General features: G+C 44.1%; 1 protein-coding gene across 2 annotated transcripts in view; it reads left to right on the top strand.

Moving 5' to 3' along the window:
* Positions 1-20,839: 20,839 nt before the first annotated feature.
* The window catches only part of RANBP3L (RAN binding protein 3 like), a 92,092-nt gene continuing 91,660 nt past the window's right edge, over positions 20,840-21,271 (top strand). For both annotated transcript variants that reach the window (XM_082243333.1, XM_082243332.1), the window contains exon 1: positions 20,840-21,067. In XM_082243333.1, the coding sequence (XP_082099459.1) occupies positions 20,875-21,067 (193 nt within the window). In that variant the 5' untranslated portion in view covers positions 20,840-20,874. The remainder of the gene's footprint in view (positions 21,068-21,271) is intronic.

Here is a 21,271-nt window from a genome sequence, read left to right as displayed (position 1 = left end):
TGGAAGATGTATTTTCTTTGGAGGGTCAATGACATTGTGCACTAACCGATTTCTCAGGTTCGGTGCTTTTCTATAGATGAAGGTGGGTTTTGTGGGGAGGATGTCTCTTAAAGTAGTGTCTGCTTTCAATATAGGCCAATGTTTCCTTATAATTTTCTCTAGGGCCTTATGTTGGGTGTTGTATCCTGTTAAGAAAGCAAACTCGGTGTTCTTATTTTCATTTGCTCTATTTGGCGTATCCTTTATCAGATCTTCCCTATCCATCTTTTCCACTATCTTCTTGATATTGATGAGTTCACTGCGTTTGTATCCTTTCTCAACAAACCTATCAATTAATATCTCAGCTTGCGTCTCAAAATCCGTTGGGTCACTGCAATTTCTCCTAATCCTCATCAGTTGCCCTTTGGGGATGTTGCCTAACCACTTGGGATGGTGGCAGCTATTTTTAGGAATGTACCCGTTCCTGTCGGTTTTCTTAAAATATGTTTTGCTGGTGAGTCTGCCATCTTTTTTGGTTAGTTCTAAGTCCAGAAACGCAATATGTTCATGATGAAAATTTCCTGAAAAAGTGATCCCATATATATTAGTGTTGATTTCGTCGAAGAATTCTTGTAAGGAATCCTCGTTTCCCTTCCAAACGATAATGATATCGTCAATGTATCGACGGTAGTATTTCAACTCATTCCTGGGTATACTGAACACCTGCTCCTCTTCCCACTTTTGCATGAAAACGTTTGCCACACTGGGGGCATACTTAGCCCCCATGGCTACGCCTTTCTTCTGTGCAAAATAACTTCCCTTATACCAAAAATAATTGGATTCCATTGCTGTTTTTAATCCTTCTAATATGAATCCAATCTGTGCTTCCTTCATATTCGTGTGGGTATGGAGGGCCCAATCCACTGCTTGTAGGCCATCTTGTTGCTTGATGTTTGTGTAGAGGGAGTTGACATCTATTGTCACCAAGATGTCACTCTCCTCTATTTCCAAATCTTTGATCTCGGCAAGCAATTGCTTGCTGTCCCTTAGGTAGGATTTACCCACTGGCACTAGAGGCTGCAGGAATTGGTCAAGGTATTCCCCTAACCTTGAATGTACAGAATTAATTCCGCTTACAATGGGGCGGCCTGGTGGCTTCTTGTCATTTTTGTGTATCTTTGGAATGTAGTATATGACTGGGGTCTTTGGTTTCTCTAGGCAAATGTACTTGGCCTCCTTCTTGTTTAAAATCCCCATCTCGTTTCCCTTCTTCACGTATTCATGTAGAGTTTTCTCAAATGCTTGTTTTGGATTTCCCTTCAGCTTAATGTAGGTGTCTTTTGTATTAAGAAGATTCTCCATTTCCTCCTCATAGTCCTTTTTGTTTAGAATCACCAGTCCTCCTCCTTTGTCCGCTGGCCTTATTACCACTCCTTTTCTTTTTTCCAGTTTTTTGATGGTTTCCCATGTGTTTTTTTCTTTTCTGTTCTGAATTTTTAATGCTCTAATATCTGCTTCCACCATCCGTTTAAAGACCTCCAAATTCTCATTGTGAGGATTTTTGGGGTTAAACGTGGAGCGATTTTTCAAAGTCGTGTGTTTATATTCACTGTGCGTGGATCTTTGTGTTTGCTTTTGTTTTAATGTGAAATGTTTTTTGATGTTTAGCTTTCTAACATATTTGTTGAGGTCTATGTAGGCCTCAAATTTGTCTAGATTCTTCCCTGGGGCATATTTGAGCCCCAGATCTAGTATTTTCAACTCCTCCTCATCAAATTGTATGTCACTTAGATTAAAAATACCTTTGCCTATTGATTTCTTCTCCTTTTTCTGTCGTTTCTTCCCTCCTCGGGTTCCTCGTGGTTTTCGTTTCTGTCTCTTTCTTGATGCCGTATTGTATCCTCTCTGTTCCCACGGTGATCCCCTTGTGGTCGTTGTTCTGTCCAGTGATCCCCTCGTGGTGGTGCCCGATGCCAATTCTGCTGCCAGTGTCCCCATGGTCTGCGTGGGCCTCCTCTTCCTCGTGGGGGTCTTCCTCTGTTGCCTTGTTGAAAAAAACCCCTCCTAGGTGGGGGTGGTGGCGGTCCTCGATTGTCGTATGAAGGTTCTGTGTAATATTCTAATGGGGCATATCTGTTGTATGTCTCATACCCATAATTGTTAATGGGTGTTCTATTGCCATATCCATTATAGTTGTTGATCGGTGTCCTGTTTTGTGCATTCTGATAGCCATTCCTGGGTGTTCTAAACCCTTGGTTGTGTGTATTAGGCCTGGGGGCACCCCTTGGTGGTCTGACCTCTACCTGTCCATGGGTGTTTGCCCTTGGTGTATCATTTTGGGTCCCAACCTCCATCCAGGTGTCATCCTCATCTCGATCTTCTGAAGTCTCTCTTGAAGGGGTACTCACTGGATCCACTTGTACTGTTTGTACCCCATAAACTTCATCTGCCTGCCATCTGTAAACTTCATTATTTTTATAGTCTAAAACATCTCTTTTGTATTTTTTCTGTTTTTTCCCTTGGATCATTTTGTCATATTTCTCTATTCCTTCCTGTAGTGTTTTCTCTTCAATCGGGCAAAGGTATTTTTAATCTAAGTGACATACAATTTGATGAGGAGGAGTTGAAAATACTAGATCTGGGGCTCAAATATGCCCCAGGGAAGAATCTAGACAAATTTGAGGCCTACATAGACCTCAACAAATATGTTAGAAAGCTAAACATCAAAAAACATTTCACATTAAAACAAAAGCAAACACAAAGATCCACGCACAGTGAATATAAACACACGACTTTGAAAAATCGCTCCACGTTTAACCCCAAAAATCCTCACAATGAGAATTTGGAGGTCTTTAAACGGATGGTGGAAGCAGATATTAGAGCATTAAAAATTCAGAACAGAAAAGAAAAAAACACATGGGAAACCATCAAAAAACTGGAAAAAAGAAAAGGAGTGGTAATAAGGCCAGCGGACAAAGGAGGAGGACTGGTGATTCTAAACAAAAAGGACTATGAGGAGGAAATGGAGAATCTTCTTAATACAAAAGACACCTACATTAAGCTGAAGGGAAATCCAAAACAAGCATTTGAGAAAACTCTACATGAATACGTGAAGAAGGGAAACGAGATGGGGATTTTAAACAAGAAGGAGGCCAAGTACATTTGCCTAGAGAAACCAAAGACCCCAGTCATATACTACATTCCAAAGATACACAAAAATGACAAGAAGCCACCAGGCCGCCCCATTGTAAGCGGAATTAATTCTGTACATTCAAGGTTAGGGGAATACCTTGACCAATTCCTGCAGCCTCTAGTGCCAGTGGGTAAATCCTACCTAAGGGACAGCAAGCAATTGCTTGCCGAGATCAAAGATTTGGAAATAGAGGAGAGTGACATCTTGGTGACAATAGATGTCAACTCCCTCTACACAAACATCAAGCAACAAGATGGCCTACAAGCAGTGGATTGGGCCCTCCATACCCACACGAATATGAAGGAAGCACAGATTGGATTCATATTAGAAGGATTAAAAACAGCAATGGAATCCAATTATTTTTGGTATAAGGGAAGTTATTTTGCACAGAAGAAAGGCGTAGCCATGGGGGCTAAGTATGCCCCCAGTGTGGCAAACGTTTTCATGCAAAAGTGGGAAGAGGAGCAGGTGTTCAGTATACCCAGGAATGAGTTGAAATACTACCGTCGATACATTGACGATATCATTATCGTTTGGAAGGGAAACGAGGATTCCTTACAAGAATTCTTCGACGAAATCAACACTAATATATATGGGATCACTTTTTCAGGAAATTTTCATCATGAACATATTGCGTTTCTGGACTTAGAACTAACCAAAAAAGATGGCAGACTCACCAGCAAAACATATTTTAAGAAAACCGACAGGAACGGGTACATTCCTAAAAATAGCTGCCACCATCCCAAGTGGTTAGGCAACATCCCCAAAGGGCAACTGATGAGGATTAGGAGAAATTGCAGTGACCCAACGGATTTTGAGACGCAAGCTGAGATATTAATTGATAGGTTTGTTGAGAAAGGATACAAACGCAGTGAACTCATCAATATCAAGAAGATAGTGGAAAAGATGGATAGGGAAGATCTGATAAAGGATACGCCAAATAGAGCAAATGAAAATAAGAACACCGAGTTTGCTTTCTTAACAGGATACAACACCCAACATAAGGCCCTAGAGAAAATTATAAGGAAACATTGGCCTATATTGAAAGCAGACACTACTTTAAGAGACATCCTCCCCACAAAACCCACCTTCATCTATAGAAAAGCACCGAACCTGAGAAATCGGTTAGTGCACAATGTCATTGACCCTCCAAAGAAAATACATCTTCCAACCAGTCTGAAAGGTTTCTTTAGATGCGGAAAATGCTTACCGTGTAGAACATCAAGGGAAAAGAAAAGAAAAACAACATCTTTTACGGCACAAAGTACAGGAAAAGTCTATGAGATTAAAGATACCATAACGTGCACAAGCACGCATGTAACCTACGTGGTGGAATGTCCATGTAGGTTACAATATGTAGGCCGCACCACCAGACCCCTTTTCGTCCGCATAAGGGAACATGTTAAAAATATCCGTAAGGGGTTTGATAAACACAGCTTGTCACGACATTTCAAAACTCACCATTCAAAGAACCCCACGGGAATGGTTTTTTATGCCATAGACAAAATAAAGAATAACTGGAGAGGAAGTAACAAGAGAATAGATGTATCTAAAAACGAAACGAAGTGGATATATCTGATGCAGACCCTTCAGCCTAAAGGCCTAAACATCGATATTGACTTAAACTGTTTCATCACCGATTTCTAAGGAAACCTCCCCGACCCACCTTCCTTAAGATACAGTTTTAATGGCCTTTTTTGAGAGTTTTTAATAATTTTTAGGAGCCTCCTTTGACCTTTTTAGATCTCCTTAATATATATAATTTTTGAATGTTTGAGAAATATTTTTAGCATCAACATACTCCTGTTTCATTGTCGGATTTTTTGATTGATTTTTTGATTTTTTAATTTTGCAATTTTAGATGCGGTTTTAATGCATTTTATGCAGGTTTTAACGCATCTAATTTCATCATCTTCCAAGATTTTTTTATGAAGAAAACCCCTTTTTTATGAAGTGAACCTTTTTTATCATATAGAATATTTATACCTTTAACTTCTCGCTGAAAATTCCTCATTTCAAGAAAGTTTCTTCCTCATGGGAATAACCAACTGCAAGTATCCTATTACCTTCAGTTTCACCAATCTATTACGTTATCCTGTTTTTATCCTATTGGGTATCATCTTTCAGTCTTTTAATATTTTTTCGCCTGGAACTGCATTATTATTATTTTTTCCATAAATTATGGGTTTTAACCCAGAAAATACAAAGTCACAAGCAACATGGACTTATATCTAAGATTGGACTTGTATGGAGAATTTCTTTTTATAAAGTTTTATATATATATAATTTTAGTAATAAAAAAATTTTTTGTACGATTTTTATCTCACCGATATTATTGCTACATGTATGGGCACTTTTATAATTTTTTATAGTCTATTAATCGCACAGTCACTTGGGCCCACTATTAAATATTAAATATGAAAAAGTCAACATCATCACTGAATCACTTTTTACTATTGATTCACATAACTTATGATTTTTATCGGCAGCACTGATTATCGGCTCACCCCGATCAAATCAGACACATCACTGGTTCGCACAATTATAGCACAAAATATATATGTATTATATTACAAGGTTTTAATATGTGGAGTCGTATTTTAAGTTTTAAATAAAATGTATGTTTATATATGCGGCACACGTAACAAATAGGGAGTTCACATGATGAATTAAGCTGTTTAGGCTGCGGTATGGGTGCACTAAGATGGCCGCCGTGTCCGGCCTCAAAATCAGTACACTAAGATGGCGCCGACCCAGCCTATAAAAAGACCGGGAGTAGTGATAGATGGCACGCTCCAGATGACGTCGTATGACGAAACGCGTAGGGCGTGGTTTGCGTACGTCAGTACGTCACTTCCGGGAACGGTGGTTTGAGCTGGTGGAACGCGGAAGCGACCCGGCGAACACCTCAAGCTGATAGTGAACTCCCTAAATGTGAGTGGATGCTACGTTGTTTTACCCTAACAAGGATATACTACGCAATGGAGGCTTGTTTTCTGTTCTAGTGACCAGGGAGTGCTGAGCCACCATCCTAAGAGTGCGGTAAGCAACGGTGCAATTTGTGGTACACCCACTGGCGCCAAACTTTGTTTAGCACGCAATCACACACGTGGTTATCAATAGCACTCAGCACTTTATATGTATACATGTGTTTATATGGTACACTGAGCACAGCCCATGCGAATATATAAAAGGTTTACAGCACGCAGCACTTTGGTTTAAGCACTATATGCACTTTTATATGTTTTATATGAATTACACAGTGTATGAAATTGCACAAACACAATATTTATGTGGTAGCGCCGGTCCCAACATCACTTGCACCTTTTACCAGTGCTCAGGAGTGTGCTATGTACAGAATGTAGAGTTCAGGGGTGTGCTATGTACAGAATGTAGAGTTCAGGGGTGTGCTATGTACAGAATGTAGAGTTCAGGGGTGTGCTATGTACAGAATGTAGAGTTCAGGGGTGTGCTATGTACAGAATGTAGAGTTCAGTGGTGTGCTATGTACAGAATGTAGAGTTCAGGGGTGTGCTATGTACAGAATGTAGAGTTCAGTGGTGTGCTATGTACAGAATGTAGAGTTCAGGGGTGTGCTGTGCACAGTCTGCAACCCGCAACCCCCCCCCCCCCTACACACACACACACCACACACACAAAGCTTCCTCGCATCTCTACTCTCTTCAACCTGGCCCAGCTCTAGTACCTCCCTGTGTAGGCTTAAGTACCCACGTATTTAGCTCTAGTACCTCCCTGTGCAGGTGGTTCTAGTACCTGTGTACTCTGCTCTAATTATGATTAAGGCCTTATAGGCTGAAACGCGTTAACTGATCTTATCAGCAGTTGTGTTCTGCGGGTCCTGAATAAAGATGAAGATTTTTTAAGAGCAGCTACCAGTGTGCGGATCATCTTTCTACATGTGTACTCAGTTAAACGGCTGTGGATAAGGCACTCGGGAGCTCTTGTTTTGGTGAGCTGCATGGGTACTAGCACTGCTCCTTCTGTTTGCATTTTGTATTCTGCTCTAGTACCTCCCTGTGTAGGTGCCTCTTTTACCTGTGTACTCAGCTCTAGTACCTCCCTGTGAGGGAGGCTCTAATATTCTTGTATTCGGCTCTAGTACCTCCCTGTGTAGGTGGCTCTAGTACCCGTATACTCTGCTCTAGTACCTCCCTGTGTAGACGGATCTAGTACCTGTTTACTCTGCTCTAATACCTCCCTGTGCAGGTGGCTCTAGTACCCGTGTACTCTGCTCTAGTACCTCCCTGTGTAGGCGGCTCTAGTACTGTGTACTCTGCTCTAGTACCTCCCTGTGTAGGCGGATCTAGTACCTGTTTACTCTGCTCTAATACCTCCCTGTGCAGGTGGCTCTAGTACCCGTGTACTCTGCTCTAGTACCTCCCTGTGTAGGCGGCTCTAGTATTGTATACTCTGCTCTAGTACCTCCCTGTGTAGGCAGCTCTAGTACCCACATACTCTGTTCTAGTACCTCCCTGTGTAGGCAGCTCTAGTACTGTGTACTCTGCTCTAGTACCTCCCTGTGTAGGCGGCTCTAGTACTGTGTACTCTGCCCTAGCACCTCCCTGTGTAGGCGGCTCTAGTACTGTGTACTCTGCCCTAGTACCTCCCTGTGTAGGCGGCTCTAGTACTGTGTACTCTGCTCTAGTACCTCCCTGTGTAGGCAGCTCTAGTACTGTGTACTCTGCTCTAGTACCTCCCTGTGTAGGCAGCTCTAGTACCCACGTACTCTGTTGTAGTACCTCCCTGTATAGGCAGCTCTCGTACCCATGTATTTGGCTCTAATACCTCCATGTGTAGGTGGCTCTGCCTCACCTTGCAGGGAGATCGGTCTGTCTGTCAGGTTCTGGAGATAGATCTGTCCCCTCCATACCTGGCTATCAGTGTGTCCAGGGACATGTTAGATCAGGAAGCCGCTGAAAGCAAAGCTGTCCCTTTAAATACAATGAAGGCTTCTGTGTTTACAAGTTACAGTGGGGAACCAGGGCATAGAGTGAGAGCTGGAGGTGGCAGAAAGAAGTTCGGCCTTGTTCCGGGCTCCGACTGCAAAACTGGGTGTGAGGGCCACATGACAAGGCCTGGCAGGCCGGGACTGTTTTTGACATATGTGTGTTAGAGGGTGGCTATGTTCACTCTCCATGGTCCCGCTGTATGATTGTAGCCCTCCCCTACCTGTGGGATTTATAAAGTGCAAAGAACAGTGCACATGACCACAACTAACGTGCACTGATTATTCCAAACAAACAGAACTGAGGGGGAAAAGGAGAGATCTTACAATGAGGTAGAAAACACAGTAGGATTTTTTTTTATTAAAAATAGATTGCAGGACTATTACATAGTGGAGGTGTATGGATTATTTTTGAAGAATATGGATGTTGTTAGGTGTCACTTTACCTTTCTGATATTACAGGGACATGTGCAATAACGTAGTTGGGTTAAGTGTTTGGGTTTACATACAGTTTACTGACTGTCATTTTGATTAACAAAAACCAAAACACAAAGAGAATGACCGTTTTTTTTTTTGGAAGTAAGAACTGAACCCTGTTCCCCTCCTCTATTGTTAGATCTGTAATGTAATCCTGGTTGTTCTGTTATCATAGTATAAAGCTTCCCATAGCCAGTGGGTTGATCAAAAAAAACAAACAAAAAGGAAAAAGGATTCCTTTATCTACAAAAGATTGGTGGATGGAGGGATCCCCCCTACTGGGACATTGTATTCTGACAGCAGGGACTACTCTGCTGTCAGAATACATTAATCAGTGGCTGCGGCCAATCAACAAAAGTTTTCCAACATTCCAGTTCAACAGAGGTTGATCTAATGATCAACTTCTGTTAAACAGGGATGGCCATACATGGATCAAAATTCGGCCAGTCCCTGCTGAACCGGCCAAATTTTGATCCATCTATGGTTGGCTTAACAACAGGATGGTACAAGGAGGCAGAAAAACCCAGTAAGAAACAATTTCATGAAAAATAAATTACAGGGTAATTTTCCCCCTCCACCCCCTCCTGTATCTTATTTGGAATTTTGTTTTTGGAGGGAGTGGGTACCTAGTTTTGACGGGTACCCACTCCCCAATTCTACTCCGATGGCCTAGATGATCGAAGCAAAAGTTCTACCCCCTCCATAACCTCTTGGAACATGTCACAGGTCCCAGGAGACTGTATACTGTATACTTGGATAGCGCAGCAAAGCACAGGCATTCACAGTGGGGATCCAGCTGTGAAGCCACAAGAAATCACAACTGGCTTTCCACAGTAAACATGGCAGCACCAGGGACCTACAGCACTGGTTCCCTGGACAGTGTCTTTTATTAAGTAGAAGCTGCAGTATTTGTAGCTGCTGACTTTAAATTTTTTACAAACTAACTAATGCTCCTCACCGTACATATACATAGGGCCGAGTACGTGATCTGGCACTTCCAGGTCTGGGGCGTTAGCGACCCGCTCCTGCTGTGATTAGAAGTAGCGGGAGCTTATCTGCGGGTACCGTAGACTTAATGTCCGGTCATTAGGCAGAGAGCCAGAATGGCAATGTAAACAAGGCAGATCACTGTTCTGTCAGTAGGGAAGGCATTGATCCTGTGTTCCTGCAAAGCAGGAACATGGATTAATGCCTTTCCATAGTAAAAGCACCTCCCACACAGTGCACAAACACTGGCTAGGCACACAGTTAACCCTTTGATTACCCCTGATGTTAACCCCTTCCCAGCCATTGTCATTAGTACAGTGACAGTACACTGTTAGCACTGATCCCTGTATTAGTGTCACTGGTCCCCAACAAGTGTCAGTTAGTGTCCCAATGTTGCAATACCGCAGTCCTGTTAAAAGCTGCTGATCGCCATCATTTTTAGTAAAAAAAAAAAAATAGAAAATAAATAAATAAAAATATCACATAGTTTGTAGACATTATAACTTTTGCACAAATTAATCAATATATGCTTATTGGGATTTTTTTTACCAAAAATGTAGCAGAATACATATTGGCCTAAATTGATGAAGAAACTTGATTTTTTCATTTTTTCTTTTTATTGGATATGTTTTATAGCAGAAAGTAAAAGTATTGTAATGTTTTCAGAATTGTCACTCTTTTTTTTGTATGGCGCAAAAAATAAAAACCGCAGAGGGGATCAAATACCAACAAAAGAAAGCTGTATTTGTGCGGAAAAAAGGACATTAATTTTATTTGGGTACAGTGTCGCATGAACGCGTAATTGTCAGTTAAATTAACACAATGCCCTATCGCAGTAAATGGTCTGGTCATGAAGGGGGGGGGGGGGGTAAACCTTCCGGAGCTGAAGTGGTAAATGTGTATAAACTTTTTTGGAGAATAAGGATATCATTTTGTGCCACTTAAAGTATTCACAGTGGTGGTCTAAAAGAAGTCATGCAGCACAAAGTACACAGAACTGGTAGTCCTTGTGCCTCAGAGGCCAGGCCATGGGGATGATTGGAAAAGGCTGGTGCTTATCATACATGCTCATATTGACCAAGTGTGCATGTTTATACACTGTGTAGACCCTCCTGGTACCTACCTTCACTTAAGCCTGATACACACCATGAGAATATCGGACGAATGATTGACCGTTATTTATTTTTTATTTTTTGGCATGCTAGTCTAATATCAAAAACGAATAGGTTACTACAGTTACGAAAATTCTCGTACAACAGAATACAACTTCCTACAATGACGTAATGTAATGTATTGTCATTTATTCTTTCATTGTTTGAGCATGTGCGGTCTTGGTCACAAGATATTTTAGACGAATACTGCACTAATTCAATAAAAATTGTTTGCTCTGTTATCTTATGAGAAAAATTGTGCTTGCCACTTCAAATAATTTTGCATGAACTGTCATGATTCTCTCGAAAGCTGTCAGTTTATCGAGCAAACGCTCAGAAAATGTTTTTTCTGCCCACTTTTCTCATCATGTGTACTAGGCATTAGAGCACTTTTTAAACAAAGGGCCAGTTTATGGTCCTTCAGACTTAAGGAGGACCAGATTGTGGTCATTGGGTATGAAAATGTCCCAGGCCCAGCATCAGTGAGAATATACCTCCCAACCGTCCTTGATTTGCCGGGATCTTCCCGGAAAATGGTCTGTGTCTCGGGATCCCTGTGAATCAGGGCTAAGTCCCAGAAAGCCCGTGGTGGTGCGGGCAACATATGGCAGCCGGTCTCTCTCCCCGGCTGCCTCTGACAGTGCAGTGGAGGATGGGAGGTTGGAATGGATGGAGCTGGGATGCGTGTGGGGGATAGATGGAGCAGGGATGAGTGTTTGGGATGGATGGAGCTGGGATAAGTGTGGGGGATGGATGGTGCTGATATGTGTTTAGGGGAAAGGATGGAGCTGGGATGGGTGTGGAGGATGGATGGAGCTGGTATGGGTGTTGGGGGTGGATGGAGCCGGGATGGGATTAGGGGGATGGATGGAGCTGGAATGGGTGTGGGGGATGGATGGAGTTGGTATGGGATCAGGGGAAAGAATGGAGCTGGAATGAAATCGGAGCGATGGACAGAGCTGTGATGGGATCGGGGGGGTGGACAGAGCCGGGATGGGTTCGGGGGACAGATGCTGGTTGCTATGCGATTCCTTAATGATTTTAATGAAGTTCTTCTTTAAGGTAGGCTTAGACAAAGCAATCAAAGCATATTTTATGGGTACAAGGAACCCTGGGTTTTGTTTAACCGCATCCCTTAAGTCCCTCCCACTGCTAAGCTATTGGCCACACCCATATTTTACGCACGCCACAGATCTTTTCCCTCTTTCAGTGTCCCTCATTCCGAAGTTCAAATGTTGGGAGGTATGTGAGAATAAATATGGCCTCTGGGTTTGTGGTCAGTAGAAGGAGTAGTGCCCCTATTAGTAGGAGGTATAGTATCCCATCATTGGTGTCAGTGGAAGTGGTACTGTTTTATTACCTTCAGAGTGCCCCCTTATATCTTCAGAGTGCTTCCTTACATCCTTCAAAATACCCCCTAGTAATAGTAAGATCAGTGGCAGAACTACCAGGGTCTTGAAGGTTGCACTTGCCCTGGTGTTCCCCAAGATGGGGCCTCAAGACGGCAGGAGGTGGCCCGCCGCAGAATATGAGAAAGGGACCCGGGATGAGGTCAAGGGGGGCCCTTCATGGTTTCTTGCACCTGGGCCCTGAAGGTTGTAGTTATGCCTCTGCATCCTGGCCAACTGTTTCTTCGCCCAGGATCCATCATATAGGATGTGACTCACCAGCCTGGCTGTAATAAGGTACACCCAAATAGAAATGCCTTTTTTGTACAATCTCCAACGCTTGTATAATGAGATTATTTTAGCTAGCCAAACACGTGTAGATTTCCCTAGTGCAGCCTGCGGGATGAATGAGGAAATCACTTTATTGCCCCATCCATGCTAAATATTGTGTATGGAGGAATCTGCACTGCTGCCAGCCACAGCACCCATCACAGAGTGACATCATCTCAGCCTAGGCAAAGTCACTTGTCTGGAATTCAAGGATCGCTTTGTAAAGTGGAACTTCACCCAGAAGGGGAAGTTCCATTGTTCCTCCTGATTTTGACAGGTATCTGCTCCCCAGCCTCTGGTTGGATCATGGCAGCGATCTGAGCAGAAGTTCGGTCCCACCTTCCTCCCTTGCAGCCTGCTGGGACACATCACAGGTCTCAGAAAACTGTGGGACCAATTAAAGAGCGCAGTATGGCTCGCATATGCGCAGTGAGCAGCCGGCAGTAAAACTGCAAGCAGTCACAGCCGGCTGCCCACAGTAAGTATGCCAGTGCCAGGGACCCGAAGCCCAGTGAAGAAACCGGCCGGTGAGACCGCTTTATCCTGGGGCAGGTGTCCTATTATTAACCCCTTCATACCCAAGTTTTTTCTGAGACTTGCAGCTTACAAGTTAAAATCATTATTTTTGCTAGAAAATGACATAGAAAACCCAAACATTGCACTCCTGTGATCCATAGAAGATGTACAGCCAAACGAGCGAATCGCCGCACCTGTATGGTGGTTCGCAGGAGCGCTCCTAGGGGCGCGCTCGCCCTCATTCGCCACAGGGAAAGCTGGTGCATGGGGCCGGCGGCCGCGATTGCCGCCAGGCACCCGCAAATTGCTCCGCGTGAAGAGAGAACGGTGGTCTGCTCTCAGTAATCAACACAGGGCTCCTGTGTTTCTCCAATTTAGAAACACAGGTCTCTGTGTTGATTCCAGAAGCCCACCTCCCCACAGTTAGAAAGCACCCCCTAGGCTCACAGTTAACCCTTTGATCGCCCCCTGGTGTTAGCCCCTTCCCTGCCAGTGTCATTAGTACAGTAACAGTGCATATTTTTAGCACAGATTACTGTAGTAATGTCTCTGGTCCCCCCCAAAACTGTCAAAAATGTCAGTTAGGGGTCCGATCTGTCCGCCGCAATGTCGCAGTCCCACTAAAAATTGCAGATCGCCGCCATTACTAGTAAAAAAATAATAATTAAATAAAAATTACATAAATCTTTCCCTTAGTTTGTAACTTTTGCGCAAACCAATCAAAATACGCTTATTGGGATTTTTTTTACCAAAAATATGTAGCAGAATACAAATTGGCCTAAAATTATGAAAAAAAAATATTTTTTTTTTTTGGGAATGTTTTTCCAAAGAAAGTGAAAAATATTGTTTTTCCTTTTTTTTTTTTTTTTTAAATTGTCGCTGGCGTGTCTCTGATTGGTCCCTTATCTCATGTCCTGACCTGCCGGGAGAACACAGTGATTATTGCTAGTGGCCATATCTGCTGGCAATAATCGCATGAAAATTCCAACAAGCTGGTTGTACCTAAGATGATCAATCGATTACCTTGGTTACAATCAGCCTTCCCATACAAGGTTTGACTCTCTGGCTGAGATTCGAACCGTCTATGGCTAATTTTAGGTAAGCCATATATATGACTCTTTTTCTTTCGTTCAGCCAGCCGTTTGAAAGAAGGAAAGTGAATCAGACTACACTCATCGACTTCTATAAAATCAGTGTGCCCATAGATGGATTAAAATGTGTCCGGCCCTTGCTAAATCATCTGAATTTCGATCTATCTATGGCCGGTTTTACTCTAACTGAATCCAGATAATAGAGAGTTTAGGACAAGAACAGACTAGCTCTACCTAGATTTTTTTTGTCCTTGACATCATTTTCCATCTTGTTATTTCAAATGACAGTTCTGATTTACTGCAGGGCATGCTGAACTTCTGAACAATGTCATGAATATAATGAATAATATAATAATAATAATATAATAATAATGAATAATATAATAATAACATAATATAATAATAATAATAATATAATAATAATGAATAATATAATAATAACATAATATAATAATAATAATAATACAATAATAATGAATAATATAATGAATAATGTCATGATATAAAGTAAAGAAAACAAATTTATAGTTTCTGTATCACAGTAGAGTGTAATTCTTGAGAATTTAACCACTTAAGCCCCGGAAGATTTTACCCCCTTCCTGACCAGGGTTTTTTTTGCGATTTTTTTACTGCGTGACTTTAACGGACAATTGCGCGGTCGTGCGACGCTGTACCTAAACGAATTTCACGTCCTTTTTTTTCCCACAAACAGAGCTTTCTTTTGGTGATATTTGATCACCTGTGCGATTTTTTGATCATGCGCTATAAATAAAAAAAGAGCGTAAATTTTTCAAAAATAACAATACTTTTCACTTTTTTTTATATGAAATTCCCCCCCAAAAAAATGTAAAAATCTAAATTTTTTAACATTTTCGGCCAATTTGATTTATGCTACATACGTTTGGTAAAAAAAATCGCAAAAAGCGTATTTTGATTGGTATGCGCAAAAGTTATCGCGTTTACTAACAAAGGGAAAGATTTTTGTCATTTTTGGTGTTTTGTTTTTTTTTAACGAGTAATGGCGGCGATCTGCGATTTTTTTTGCGGTACTGCGACATTGCGGCGGACAGATCGGACCCTTGACTGACATTTTTGACACTTTTGGGGGTACCAGTGACATTACTGCAGTAATCAGTGCTATAAATATGCACTGCTACTGTAAAAATGACACTGGCAGGGAAGGGGTTAACTGTATTGGAGAGGGAGGGGTTAAGTGTGTCCTAGGGGCGTGTTTCTAACTGTGATGGGACATGTCTCCTATTGTAAAAACAGAGATCAACGGTTCTACATAGTAGAACCGTCTGATCTCCATTTTTACACAGGGGAGAATGACAGGCGGCTTGTTTACATAAGCCGTCTGCCTTTCTCCCGCTCTACCGACGATCGTAGTGTGACCGGCGGACATCGGGTCCGCCGATCACACGCCCGGACTCCTCTGTGAACGAGCCGAGGCGGGCGCGCGCTCGCCCGCTATTGCCTCAAAACCCGGTAACAGGCTAGCGACGTAGACCTACGTCACTCTGCCTGGCCAGGGGGTGACTGCCGCAGTAAATATACTGTGCGCAGTCGGCGACCGGTTAATAAAGCAGTGAGAAAAATGCAGTGATTTAGGGCTCTTTTCACATGAATGATCTGAACGGGATCACTCTTCAGGAGGGGTTGTATTGTCTCCCCATCACCTGCTTTAACCCCTTGAATCTGGTACTAGCAAACTGCAACTGCGTTCTTAATGGCACCTCCAAGTATTGTAAAACGCAGCATATTTTTGCATGTGCCAAAACACATATAGCTGCAGCTAGGGTTGCCACCTCATCCCTTTAATCCAGGACACACATAAGGCCCCTTTCACACATGTCCAATTTGACGGACACTACCGGATCGGATGTCAGCGGACATGTCTCCGCTGACATCCGCTGCTCCGTAGAGATGCATGGGGCGTCCGTTCAGATCCGCCTGAAAAACTGAACGGACCGTATGTGTGAAAGGGGCCTTAATCACACAGGTTCTTTGGCTGATTAAGGTGGTAATTATGTGCCTTATGTGCATTATATCAGCCTCAGAACCTGTGTAATTAATATGTGTCCCGGATTAAAAGGATGAGGTGGCAACCCTAGCTGCAAGTACCATGCGACTTGGTTCAACGCGGTATTAAAAAAAGAGGTAGGGACTTTTTCCCTGCATCTATATGTCTATGTATGTATATATTCTTAGCCCCCCAAGTGCATAACTTTACATTTATGAAAATTAAAGGAGTTGTAAAATCAGAAGGTTTTTTATCTTAATGCATTCTATACATTGGGATAAAAAGCCTTCTGTGTGTAGCTCCCCCTCCCCCCCCCAATACTTGCCTGAGCCCACCTCTATCCAGCGATGACCATGAGTGCCTCAACCATCCAAGAGTTGCATCATTGGCTCCCACTGCTGTCAATCAAACTCAGTTAGCCAAACAGGAGAGAGAAGAGGCGGGGCAGATCGGCAGCTCCGTGTCTGAATGGATACACGGAGCTGCAGCTTGGTTTGGGTGCCCCCATGGCAAGCTGCTTTCTGTGGGGACACTTACAGGAGGGAGGGGCCAGGAGCTCCAGCCCAGGGCCCCCGAGAAGCGGAGGATCTGTGCAGAACATGTTTGTTATTTTAATAGAAAAAAAAAAAAAGGCGGACTTTACAATCACTTTAAACGCCAGTTCGCAAATTTGTAATGCGGGAACCCTGCGAATCCACTGCGGGTTCCCGCATCGCACTCAACTCGCTGGCAGTTCACACTGCCATATGCGAATTGCTGGGGTGTCAATACAAAGTTAACGACACCCCCAGATCAGTTCACATATCGCAGTGCGAACTGTCAGTTCGGACATGAATCGGATCGCATAGGTGTGATGACCCACGCGATCTGATTCTGGTGTGGATCCATTAAAAGGGGTCCTGTGCGAGTTGTGTCCGAATCTGATGCAAATTCATCCATACACTCTGTGTGGCTGAATTTGCATCGCACAGACATCGCATTTGATTTGCAGAGCAGTGCGCTGCGAATCACATGCAATGTCTATTATCGCACATATGTGATCCGGGACTGGGGCCCCTTTCACACGGGGCAGACCTGGTTGGACGGACTCTGGTAGCTCAGCAGGGATCGCTCCGTTGATCCTCACAGAGCAGGCAGATGACAGGTCCATCTCTAATCACTGTGAGGAGATGGATCTGTCAGAGTCCCGCTTTCCTCTATGGGAAGATCGGATGACAACGGACAGCCTGTCCATTTTCATCCAATCCCATCTGATCCGACCAGCTGGACGGATGGCAAACGTACCGCCATCCGTCTGTTTTCAGCAGATCCTGTCCGATCGGATGCAAAATGGGTGTCCGCCAACACTTAACCTGCCCATAGAGGAGAATGGGTGGCCCCGTCAGGTCCACTTGAAAAACGGACAGGCGGACGTGATTGGTCCGATCGTGTAAAAGGGGCCTAAACCTCATTTGCCACATAGTTGCGCAATGAAACAGTGCATTGAGATCGGCTTGTAAATTGGAGACCTCCTGTAAGGACATTATTCCACTGCAAAGCGTGGTGTGATCTGCAAAGACTGAAATGGTACTTTTAATCCCAGACCCGATATCATTTAACCACTTTACCTCTGCTCACATTGCTGCTACTGCAGCAATGTGGCTCGTTCCCGTCCAGTGGTGTAGACCTACTTCGCTGGACTCCTCCCCCTGTAGACGGCGCTCGCGCGCCGCTGGAGGCGCGCTCCTGCTGTTTTCAGTCACAGCGGGAGTCGGGCCAGGGGAGGAGCGGCGGCGATCGCCGCCGCTCTTCCCCGATCGTCGGGGAATCGAGTGTGGAGATCCGCCGCTTGTGTAAACAGAGCGGGCGGATCTCCTAAGTGACAGGGAGTGACAGATTGCAGGGTTCAGCATAGCTGAACATGCGATCTGTCCCTGTGTCACTCAGTCACCTCCCCCCCCCCCACATGTCAGTAAGCACCAGGCATACATTAACCCCTCCCTCTCCAATAAAATTAACCCCTTCCCTGCCAGTGTCATTTTTACAGTAACAGTGCATATATATAGCACTGATTACTGTAGTAATGTCACTGGTACCCCCAAAAGTGTCAAAAATGTCAGTCAAGGGTCCGATCTGTCTGCCGCAATGTCACAGTCCCGCAAAAAAAATCGCAGATAGCCGCCATTACAAGTTTAAAAAAAAAACACCAAAAATGACAGAAATCTTTCCCTTAGTTAGTAAACGCAATAACTTTTGCGCAAACCAATCAAAATACGCTTATCGTGATTTTTGTTACCAAACATATGTAGCAGAAAACAAATTGGCCAAAAATTTTTTAAAAAATGTGATTTTTACATTTTTTTGGGGGGGAATTTCATATAAAAAAATGTGAAAAATATTGTTATTTTTTCAAAATAAACGCTCTTTTTTTGTTTATAGCGCAAAAAGTAAAAAGCACACAGGTGATCAAATACCACCAAAAAAAAGCTCTGTTTGTGGGGAAAAAAAAGACGTAAATTTCGTTTGGGTACAGCATCACACGACCGTGCAATTGTCAGTTAAATTCGCACAGCGCCGAATCGCAAAAAGTGGCCTGGACGTAAGACAGCAAAATCCTCCGGTGGTAAAGTGGTTAACCTTTTCACACTGAGGAGTTTTTCAAGCACGAAAAAAAGCGCCTGAAAAGCTCACGAAAACCTATTCCTATTAAAGTCAATGAATGCTTTCACACTGGGGCGTGTGCCATCACCCCTGAGAGAGCCTATAAAGTGAGTTCTTGTTATCCCGTCCTGTATTATAGATCATTGTTTCTTTATTGTATGTCATTTTGTACTGACTGATGTTTGTTTTTATTATTTTTATCAGTTTGTAGTGTCACCTGGCTTGTTCTAATACATTTGAGATCAAAGAATTATGGTTTCTGAAGATTATGGAGCAGGAAGGTTTAGCTCTCTGTCCTAGAGACAGAACACTGCCATCTTTTCACCATTAACAGACGCACGCAGCGTTAAGGTTTGACGCGTTTGGTATCTATTTACTTGACACAACCTCTTCTTTAATATTTTACCAAGAAATTTGGGATGATGCTGAGTCTGAGTGCAGCAAAAGTCATTTTAGTGCATTTTATTCCCTGAAAACACAGATTTTTACCATTTGTGAAAAAAAATATAAATTTGCTGCAGTCACAAAATTCAAAACCTGCAAGTTCCTTTAAAATGACTCATTCAGTTCATTGTGAGCTCTGGATTGCGCCTGTAGTGCTAGACAAACACAGGCCTGCTGGGGTATACTGGGACAGACTGGTTGGAGACTGGTCAGTGTCAGAGACGACATTGTGAAACCCACCAAATTAATCTACAGCGAGAGAAATACGATCCCCCCTCTTCTCCGCTCTGAGCTGTGGGCCAAAGGGTGGGGCGAACCCATCCTATTTACATATCCCCGCCTACGAACACGCCTCTCTCTTGACAAGAAAGTCGTGGAAACTGGAGAGCGCCTATCTTATCTGCATGTCCCCGCCCACACCTACATATACTCCACTCAGTGACTGAGTGGCGATTTATTGTGCAACATATCACCGCCCACTGTTGTCTGTATAGTGAATGGGCGGCACCCTTCTTATCTACATATCACCGCCCCCTCGTAGAATAGGCGGCACCCAGATTACTGGCCACAAATCTGCAGGATTAATGGGCGGCACCTTTCTTATCTACAGACTGACGCCCCCTCGTAGAATAGGCGGCAACCAGCGCAATGGCCACCGTTCTGCAAAGTTAATGGGCGGCACCCTTCTTATCTACATATCACCGCCCCCCCGTAGAATAAGAGGCACCCTTCATATCTATATATCACTGGCCAGGGGGTCTGTTACTCAGTGAATGGGCGGCACCCTCCTTATCTACATATCACCGCCCCCCGTACAATAGGAGGCACCCTCCTTAGCCATATATAACTCCACAGCTCTGCAGGGTTAATGGGCGGCACCCTTCTTTACATATCACCGCCCCCCGTACAATAGGAGGCACCCTCCTTAGCCATATATAACTCCACAGCTCTGCAGGGTTAATGGGCGGCACCCTTCTTTACATATCACCGCCCCCCATACAATAGGAGGCACCCACCTTAGCGATATATCAATGGCCACCGTTCTGCAGGGTTAATGGGCGGCACCCTTCTTATCTACATATCACCGCCCCCCGGTAGAATAGGAGGCATCCTCCTTATCTATATATCTTTTGACACGGGTCCGCTACTCAGAGAATGGGCGTAACCCTCCTTATCTACATAGCACCGCCCCCGTAAGGAGGCACCCTCCTTAGCGATATATCACTAGCCAGCCAGAGTTCCGTTGAATTAATGGGCGTTACCCTGCTTATTTACATATCACCGCCCACGCTTCGTGTTACTGGAGAAAGAGGCAAGACATGATTATCTTGTGCCCGTTACTCAACAGGCACACCTCCGAAGGGGCGGTGCCTTATAACCTTCCTAACACCGCCCACAGACAAGCCTTTCTGTAGTGTGCATGGCTGGTGTTGGAGAGTGGGGCGGTGCCCGCTGTCGCTGTCTCCGCCCATGTTTATCTTCCCCCCTGTCTCTCGCTGGAGGCGCACGTAGTCAGTGAGTGGATGTCCGGAGATGCGGACAGGACGGGGGAAGTGAAGCGGATCCGCCGTGCCGGGGAATGTGTGTGCGGACCGGAGCGCCTTGTTGTTGTTGGCTCCAGCCTTGTAGTGCGATCCGCTCCGGTGTTTGCAGAACTTTATCCCGGAGGAGTGAGTGGGGAGGGCCGGTATGAGAAACCAGCAGACGTCTATGATCAGAGAGAATAATAATGTGTTCTTCCCGGAGATAGAGCCGCTGTCTGCCCGCTCCTTCCAACCACAAAGCCACAAATCCGCCATGTGTATCACCGCCAGCAACCGTGGCCCCACCGTCCACCGAGCCCGGACCGCCAGCGAGTGCGCCAACCATCGCTGCCATGGAGGTAAGAGCCGGGGACCCCTTAATCCTACTTCTGTCCATCCAGTCCTGACGTTTACACAGCTCCGCCACACAGTGCCTGACCCAAACCAAAAAAAGAACCGTCAGATATGGCAGACTATTAGCCCTTAGGGTGCGTTTGCGTCTTCGTGTCGCGTGTCATGCATTATTTTTGCAAAGAACGGCCCAGTCATCTGAACGGAATACC

Source organism: Pelophylax lessonae (genome assembly GCF_965119305.1).
Source record: "Pelophylax lessonae genome assembly, chromosome: 1".
In the NCBI taxonomy this organism is placed as follows: domain Eukaryota; kingdom Metazoa; phylum Chordata; class Amphibia; order Anura; family Ranidae; genus Pelophylax; species Pelophylax lessonae.
Note: the sequence above shows the minus strand (reverse complement) of the source record. Positions and strands in the feature narration are given on the sequence as shown.